The sequence below is a fragment of the Ascaphus truei genome, chromosome 8, assembly GCF_040206685.1.
Source record: "Ascaphus truei isolate aAscTru1 chromosome 8, aAscTru1.hap1, whole genome shotgun sequence".
In the NCBI taxonomy this organism is placed as follows: domain Eukaryota; kingdom Metazoa; phylum Chordata; class Amphibia; order Anura; family Ascaphidae; genus Ascaphus; species Ascaphus truei.
In genome coordinates this window covers 76,823,357-76,833,184 of record NC_134490.1, presented here as the reverse complement: position 1 = coordinate 76,833,184, position 9,828 = coordinate 76,823,357, and the positions used below count along the sequence as shown (strand labels likewise).

The 9,828-nt window shown below is 39.2% G+C and overlaps 1 protein-coding gene across 1 annotated transcript; it reads right to left on the bottom strand.

Annotated features, from left to right (window-relative positions):
• Positions 1 to 5,236: 5,236 nt before the first annotated feature.
• Positions 5,237 to 7,105, bottom strand: LOC142500979 (uncharacterized). The gene is made up of 2 exons (XM_075610233.1): positions 6,752 to 7,105; positions 5,237 to 6,388 (listed from the first exon to the last, which is right to left on the bottom strand). Exons 1-2 carry the CDS (start codon positions 6,846 to 6,848, stop codon positions 5,322 to 5,324), a joined length of 1,164 nt encoding a protein of 387 aa, XP_075466348.1. The 5' UTR covers positions 6,849 to 7,105; the 3' UTR covers positions 5,237 to 5,321.
• Between the last annotated feature and the right edge of the window lie 2,723 nt (positions 7,106 to 9,828).

Here is a 9,828-nt window from a genome sequence, read left to right as displayed (position 1 = left end):
GCTTATGTGTGCTCCATTCATTATAGGTGACTCAGGATACGGAATTAGGCCGTGGCTCTTGACTCCGGTGCTAAACCCTCAAACTGAAGCAGAGGACAGGTACAATGCAGCCCATATATCTACAAGATCTGTTATAGAGAGGACATTTGGCCTACTCAAGACCAGGTTTAGGTGTCTGGACAGAACTGGTGGGGCTCTTCTATACAAGCCTCAAAAAGTGTCTGATATTATCCTTGCCTGTTGCATTTTGCACAATGTTGCACTCAGGCACAATGTACAGTCAGACCTAGCTGAGGCTTTGGTAGACGAGCATCCCACCCATGTAGCTGCTGAAAATGAACAAACAGCCAGTGGTGGCCAGACACGACAGAATCTCATCAATTCATTTTTTTCTTGTAAGTACAAACTCATATGTTCCTAGTACTACTTTTATAGTTTAATTATGTTATATTAACAATAATGTTTCTTTATATAACCTTCTGTTAGGACACAGATGAATATGGGTTGCACACCTTTCTTTTCTCTGCTGTGTGCACAAAGGGATGTGGCACCGGTATGTTATTGTTGCACAGGTTATATAATCCCTCTTCAATTGTACTTTAGTTGTGTGTATGTGAATACAACTTGGGTAACAAAGCAATAATATTGTAGCATTGTGTTATTCCTTATGCTAAGACAAAACACATATTATGCCCATAATCATTCATGCTTCTAGTATGCTTACATACAATGTTATTGGTGCAGTGTAACATGTACATCCATATGATGTGTACACCAGGCTGATTTACATTTTGAATGTCATGAAATATACATGGTGTTGTACATTTAACACCAAATACACACTTTGCTGTGTTGTTTACGGTACTGAAGATGGCATGTCAATGTTTGCAATTTATATATTGTTCCTTTGCATTATAGGTATATCTCCAGTATGACTGATCATGGTATGTATATTTGCTGACATCTCTCATAAGATGTGCCTACCTCAATCTTCCTATAATTATTGGAACTAAAAACCCAACATATTGGTTTAAACACAAATGTTACATATATGTACTTTCTGTATCATGTATATGCATTTAGCTACTCTTGAGGTTTCATGTGCATTGTATTACAAAATGATTACTCACATTTCATCACATTTTATGTATGTTTCCTTATAATTTCCATTAATGTAATATAGAGGTGGTTGGAGAAAAGGGGATAACTGTACTTATTTGTTTACTTACGGGAGCACATTCATCACTAGCATAGACACACTTTTTAAGACAACTGTTTGTGTCTCTATCAATTGGTGTAGGATCCATGTATAACACCGACAAATGATAACACCAGCTTTATTATGGTAGCTTATATCATCATATTGACTATACTATGTATTTCTAAACGATTAATAAACACAGTAAACTATAGTTAGTTAGGTTAATGAAATATACACAGAAACGTACTTCATAACATGATGGTGATGTCATATTCAGAACATCATGCATTGGAGGGGACCATAACATCTGGCCACTAACATTATTTGCTACAGTCCCAAACCATTTTATCTACATACCCATGTAACAAGAGATTTTAAAAATAAATGGCTACTTGGTTGTAAGTGTCCTTTACATTGGGAGAAGGAGTGGCTCAGTGAGTAAAGACACACACTGGCACTGATAGTTTGAAGCAGGGGAGTCTGGTTCAATTCCCGGTGTGGGCTCCTTGTGACCTTGGCCAAGTCACTTTATCTCCCTGTGCCTCATGCGGCAAAAAAACATTTGTACGTTCCACGGGCCAGGGACCTCAGGCTGAAACATGTGTCTGTAAATCGCTGCGTACAACTAGCAGCCCTATACATGAACATGCTCATATTATTATTATTATTGTTACATAGTTTCGACAGTCATACGTTCCATTACATATTAGAATACACAAATGTGTTAGCAGAGTGGGAATGGTTGTTATATATAAAACACAGCATGTCATAAAATGTTAGTAGTCATTAAAGAACACTCAATAAAAATTCATGAGGCACTCTTTTGCAACATCATTATGTTAATTAAGTGCTTATGCAATATAGGCATAAGGGTATCACATTTTTAATTGTTTGTTAATAAGCGCTGCAAGCAATATAAAATTAGTTCCATATGTAGTATAGTAGTCGGTGGCTCCTCCTCACAATCATCTCATATAAAGGTAGACTCTTCTGAAATCATACATTGATCCGATTGTATCTTCCCCGACATCTCTGAAATACAGCAAACACATGATGGTCAAAGATGGCACCTTACTAGATATGCATCCGTGACAACGCGTTACGCAGCTCTATATGATTGTGTAGATACACACGTCACTCACTTATATGTTAGAAGTAAAACTGTTCATCAGTATGTAATGTTTCTTTAAATTTGTAGCAGGCATAACTATGTATAAGAAGTGAACGTTGCCTGTATACTGAAAGATGTGCGCGCACATCTTTGTGTGCGCACGCACTTCACGCTTGGCTCCACTAACTGTTAGCGCATGCGCAAAACAAAGCGTACGTTGTGCGTTCAATACATGTTGAAAATACCAGTAAACATAACATCTTTATTTCAAATACAATGAAGACGAAACTACATTCGTTCTAAACGAGTACATCTGTATTCTTTTTAAACAGACGTGTTTGAACAGAAAGCACGGCCGATAACACAATGCGCAAATGCAATACGTGTGACGTCATGTTAAGCCAGCGTGAAACGCACGCTAACACTCCTCCCACTCAATTAACATTCGGCTAACGCCCAGGGTACGCCTACAAACACTGAGCCGCACGCATCACACACTGCAGTTACCGTTACTATAACAAAACATGACAGCCAATAGGCTTTGAGGCGCGCACGTCGCTTGGGGGCGGGGCTTACATCAGTAATCCTTTTTAAGGACGCCTTGGCCCATGACAAGGGTCCCACGTCATACGTGGTGGACCCGGTTTTCAATGTTGTAGATGTTGCATGATAACAAAACAGGTATGTGTTAGAGTAATGGTAAAATGTTGCTAATATGTTTAAAGGGATAGGAAAGTACGTATATTTATTCCGTCAGCAATGTGTACTACTCTTTCAGGTCCTACTATATTGTATTAGGAAACAATTTGTTTGTGATCGCTACATGTTATGCAGTCTGCAATGTTACGCTGTATCCACGCATTGAAAGTGAAAATGGTGGTTACAAAAAAAAAAAAAATTTAAACGCAGAGTCAACGCATAACGATTGTTATATTTACCATTCTTCTAGAATTAACTCTTCGCCTGGCTGCAACTGGTCGCTCCAGAAATGCAAGCCATTTTCATCCACGCTTAACCCAACCGCTGAATCCAGTATGGCACATATCTCCTCCAGGATGCGCTCATAGGAATCGCCACTGCTTTCTTCAAATAATTGGTCGGGAGGTAGGTTCATTTCTTCCGGTTCCCATTCCAATGCAATTTCAGCTGAAAGGCTTGGTACATAATCATAGTACTTTTGTTCTTGTACAATGTGGGTTTCAGGAATGGAGGCTGCAGATATTGCAGCACGTATCGATTCAAACGGATCAGTAGTAGCGGATACATTGCTATTGCCATTAGGAATAAATATGCCTTTCACGACAATATAAGTGCCGTCTTTCAGGATAAATTGTTTTTCCGGGGCAATCTTCCAGAAACCATAGGTGTGTTGTAGCTTATCCTGGTCACGTTCAAAAAAGTCATTACTTGATAAAGTGAATCTTATTGAGGAATTAAAATTCCGTGCATGCTTACGGTCTTGGTAATAAGGATATTTTGCTCGAATGAAATCATCGATTTGGCGTGTGCTTGCTTTCTGTCCGCGACTGTTCAAGATGGCTTCACAGATCATGTACTTATACCCTAAAAGGGGATTAATATTGTTAACGAATTCATCAGCCATGTCTGAGTAGCACAAAAGCTGTGTGCAGGTCTGTGTTATTTGCTCATCAAAATGAATGTGCTGAATGGCTAACAAACTCCTGTTTTTCCTTGTCAAGGTCAACAAAAGTAACTACTTTGACTCCTTATTTCAAACGCCAATTGGATTTGGTTGTCTAATTGGGTTAACAGTTGTGGTTCGTGATATGGGACTGTGGGAGAAACATTTCTCCTTCTTTTATCTCGTTTGTGAAAAACATCCCTAGACTGTGAATGCGTTCACATAGTGTTTTTTTGAAAACTAACAAAGGCCAGTGTGTGAAAATATTTCTTAGCCAGGCATATCAGTAAAAACACACCTGCAAAAAGAAATGTTTTTTCCCCGCTTACATTTCTGTGTGTATGTGAAAGTCTGGTTAACTCCCTGTCTGCATGAGTTTAAATACGTGTGTATATATATATATATCTAAATATATCTTTCTTATAAAAATATATATATTTATATATTATATTTTATTTTTTTTAATATTGCAGGAGTACACACAACATTGATGGCAGTAAGTATACCTTGTATGAAACCTATTTAAATGGTGAGAAACATGATTGAATTAAGTAATAAACATTTGTTTAAGCACAATACTGTTAGAGTCTCATACTTAGGATATTTCTCAAACATTAGGCCTGTATTATTAAAATAGTGTGCTTTCACAAGGAAGCATGAAGTGTATTAGTTTGTGTATACCAGTTTATATAGTACTATATATATATATATATATATATATATATATATATATATATATATATATATATATATATATATATATATATATACACACACATATATACATATATATATATATATATACACATATATATATACACATATATACATATATATATATATATACTCACACTCACACTCACACTCAGTGTGTGTGTGTGTGTGTGTATATATATTATTATACATTCTGAGATGTTATAGAAACGAACACACAACTGATTAAAGGACAAAATTACAATGGCCAAGCAAGGCAAAGGTAAGTAATAATTTACACATAATCCTGCTGTACACGTACAAGAAAGATGTTTGCACTTACTTAGGTGTTTTAATAATTGCATGTGACTAATATGCATATGCAATTCTTACATCAATTAACACACCCAAATGCAATGTTTTGCTGCAAAGTCAATGGCAGCTTCTCTAAACTTAGCAACTGGCTCCTGGTGGACCATTACTGAACAGACGATTACAACATAAATATTTATAACACAATTAATTATGAGTGTTAACATTTCCAAACCTTCACGTGTACAAGAACATAGTTGAAAGTTTGGAAACAACACAGTCTTCAGCATACATACAATAGTAATTAGATAATCTGAAGTCAACAAAACAAGGCCAAACACATATTTTCTGAATTATAACATTTATTTTTTTTGTTCCTTTTGTGAGCGAGTAACAGGCCTGCTTGTTGTCTCTTGAATTTTCCTTTTTCTTTTGCCACCAACTTTAGGCACAACAGAGCCACTTTGAGTGGCCTCTGGCACTTCACGGGCAGGGCTTGTGGCCAGTGACTGTTCACCTACAGGGCTTGTGGGCAGTGATTCACCTACAGGGCTTGTGGCCAGTGACTCACCTACAGGGCTTGTGGGCAGTGATTCACCTACAGGGCTTGTGGCCAGTGACTCACCTACAGGGCTTGTGGCCAGTGACTCACCTACAGGGCTTGTGGGCAGTGATTCACCTACAGGGCTTTTGGGCAGCGACTCACCTACAGGGCTTTTGGGTAGTGACTGTTCACGGACAGGGCTTGTGCCCAGTGACACATGTGAGCAAGTTGGTAGACACTGCACAAGTGATGGTTGGTCTGTTTCATGTGTGTCTTTTGTTGTTTTTGACCAAAAACTGGTCAGTAGTAACTGCTTGTATTTTGTTTTTGTGGGCTCCTTTGTAGGTGTCAGCTGCTGATTTTGTACAGATGGCAGTGGTAGTATGTCGTCAGGAACCTGCACAGCAATGTCTGCTACTTGACCGGTAACATTTGGGCCTGGTGAATGAATCTCAGATGAATGTGGTGAAAACTGACCTGCATGAACAGATCCTGGCTGGGAGGTGTTGAATTGTGGTACATTAGTCATTCTCCAGTAATTAGCTTGTGTTTGCTGAACAACTAATGCTTCGAATGAGGTGTTGATTTTTTGCAACTGTTTAGGCACTTCAATGAAGACTCTGTGGAGATGTGCCAATTGTGATACTGTTTCTTCCTGCAGTCCAATCATCCTTTCCAGCACTGTCATCATGTCTGAATGGCGACGATTTTCTGCGTCCACTATTTTTCCCTCTGAAGCTACAATTGCATCGTATGTGGAAGTTGATGGACGATTTGGCGGTACAACAGTTTCTATTGGCACCTCTTCATGGTCACATGATTGTATTTCAGTCTCTTCTGTGGCGTCATCCTCATCATACTCATCATCCTCATCACCATGATGTTCTAAAAAGAAATGTACACATTATTAAATGGCATGTTAATGTATGCTGTGTTACTATGTAATTGTACTGTGTCCTAAGTAACACCTAACATGTTAGCATACGTTTTATAACCTCATTAAAAACTACCTTGACTTACGAATAATGTTTGGACTCAGTATGAAATATGAATGAATGAAAAGTTGCTCTAAACTCAGAAGTCCTACATGATAATTAACATCACTAACACAATACATGTTGCCTTACACTTAATTTTCACTGACACTAAGTAATCCTATTTAAAGAAGATGTGCAAAACAAATAATGCACATGACAACATAACATATAGAAGAGCACATATTATATGGCCAGCAAATGATACACTCACCTTCTAGTAGTGTTGAGCTGGCTGACCCAGGTGAAGACACTTGTTCCATCTCAGGTGACACATGTCCTCCAGGGGCAACTATATATAACAATAACATAAGTTTTACATTTACATGTGTAAATATTGAACAAACACTTATTGTATGTTCTGTATTTATGATTAACTAACAACATCAGTTCCTTAACCGAAAATGTGTGTGTGAAAGTGAACATAAATAGTTGTAATAACAATGTACATGCCTGTGTACTTAGAAGTTTTGAGTTCCCTAACATACAACATACTATGTTTCTGCAGTAATGCGTGAGGATAAATAGATTAAATGAGTACATAAAAATCATATGTTGTGTAGTGATATCAGTATCATAATGTACATAACTATCATGAGATGACCATTCACAATGGTTATCATGAAGGTGGTCATATTGCAAAAAGTGTTATTTTTGGTAGAGGATATGTGTGGTACATTAATCGAAGATGTGGCACACCTGAATGTGGCTGTGACTCAACAAGACAACACATGCAGTGTGTGATAATGTGTCTTTCATAGTAGTTCAACTATAGATATGAGTGAACTAATGTGTGACGTACGCTTTGATAAGTAATGAGTTGTTGGGGCATTTAGTAGCTAGAGTTAAGCTTTCCAATGAGTGTGATTAACTTCAGTTGTGCTATTCAGGTTGTAAGAAAGGTATTCCCTTCCCCAAAAAGCCTAATCAGCCACACCTTTCAATGACTTGAAACAGGTGCAAATGGTGTGAACTAAGTTGACCGTGAAATGAGGCTGTAATTAGTGTGTGTGCTGAACCCCACCCCCTCTGTTGAAGTGTATGCTGTGATGAGATATTAATTGCAGCTGCTTTAACACAATGGTAGATGAGCTAAGTAGTCATCTGCAGTGTTTAAGTTATGAAAACAATGACATAACATATGATACGTGTGCCTCATTATGCTGTCTGTATATGACATAAAGCAAAAATGGACCTTTTCTTAAGCAACTATAGATGTGTTAGTGCCAGTGATGTTTGTAGGCCGTTACATGCAATTTCTTTGATGCATGCTTAAAATAGGCAGTAATGTCATGTTTGTCGGAGTAAAATCAATAAAATACACAATAATATGATACATATTTCTGTTCTGTACCTGTAGCTACTAATAATTTCTCATGAACATGTGTTACACGTGTACTACCCTGTTGTTCCCCATCTTCGCCCACCATCAATTGCTTCCACTGCAGCTATGCATTTTGGGAATTCACATGTAAATGAGCACGCAATGGCACGTGCTATATTAGTTACTGCTTTTAGTAGGACTACTACATATATGTCTATTTTGAGATATATATATACAGAATCAGACATATACATATATAGATGCAGGTATGCTTATATTGTGAAGACAGTATAAAAAGCAGTGTAACTATGCAAAATAACTGTAAGCAACGACACGCCTAGTACAGTAATATTTATCACCTGCTGGAAATTGTGACGGATAAATTCCAATGTCACGGTCACCAGCCAAGCCTTCCACGACGACGGTAAGTAATTTTGGCCGAAGCAGCTCCTCCAATGGAGTCAATATGAGACGTTGTGGTGTGGGCCCACCTCCAGTGCCAGTAGCATGCACGCGTTGGTCTTGTATTTTCTTTTTCAATTTGGACCTAATATCATCAAATCTTTTCCGACAATGATACTTGTCCCTGACACGATTCCCACAGGCATTGACACCAATGACTATTGTGTCCCACATTTCTTTTTTGCTTGCTGCACTTGTCCGCCCTTGAAAAACATATAAAAGATATGAGGTAAATTAATAATAATATAAGCACCAGTTTCCTACACTGCTAGCTGTTCCAAGTGATAGCAAACATGCTGTTTTATGTGTAATATGTGCAGCACATGAGCATTCACTACTAAACCTATACATGTAAGCAAGGTTGCATTCATATTGTATGCAGTTCTGGCAAATTGACCGCCTGTGTTTATTTGTCCTTGTAAGGCATGATAAAAAGCTGTGTTTCCACACTAATGAACATAGAAAGATATTGTGTACCCATATTTGCATATGAACAAAACTCAGATGACCTAGGATCACATGTATTTGAATAATAAATGTAAAGTTACACTTACCTACTAAATGTCCATATATACTGTCATAGTGCTCCAGAATGCCAGTGACAAGAGCCCTATTTTCCTGGTCATTGAAGCGAGGATTACGTGGCTTCTCCACACGTTTTTTCCGAGCAGGTTTAGGGTCAGAGCTTGGCTGGTGCTGACTGGACTCTCCTTCTTCCAATGGAAGAGCCTCCAAAAGCTGGCCACCAGCAAGCACGCCACCACCATCCACCCCATCAGCAACTGCGCCACCAGCAGCACTCCCAGCACCAGCACTCCCACTCCTAGCACCAGCACTCCCACTCCTAGCACCAGCACTCACACTCCTAGCACCAGCACTCACACTCCTAGCACCAGCACTCACACTCCTAGCACCAGCACTCCCACTCCCAGCACCAGCACTCCCACTCCCAGCAACAGCACTCCCACTCCCAGCAACAGCACTCCCACTCCCAGCAACAGCACTCCCATTCCCAGCAACAGCACTCCCACTCCCAGCAACAGCACTCCCACTCCCAGCAACAGCACTCCCACTCCCAGCAACAGCACTCCCACTCCCAGCAACAGCACTCCCACTCCCAGCAACACCACTCGGTGCACCAGCAACATCACTCCCCTGAACAGTACGTTCACTCCGACGCGTACTCCCACGAGTAGCACTCCCACTCCCACCAGCATCACTCTTCCCACGCTTTGCGGGCATACTTCCAGCACTCACAAAAAACAGACAATAAATGTACAGGCAATCACACGACCCACTTCCACATATAAAACAAGACAAAGATGTAAACAAAACAACAAAGGACAAAGCTCACCCAATACACAACAAGTCTCTCAGTCAATATGCAAATGTTCAATCGTCCAGCTCTGTGCGTCTCTCTCTCTCTCTCACTCCCAACAACACAGAGAATGATTAGCAGTACACGTTGCCTTTAAATATGGCGCGCAATCAAAAACATGCTTGTT

Bases quoted from the DNA above. Each gene is read 5' to 3' on its own strand.
- LOC142500979 (XM_075610233.1), bottom strand. From the start codon at position 6,848: ATGTTATTGTTATATATAGTTGCCCCTGGAGGACATGTGTCACCTGAG. The intron at 6,389-6,751 runs GTGAGTGTATCA...ATTTCTTTTTAG, and splicing joins CAGCTCAACACTACTAGAAG to AACATCATGGTGATGAGGAT.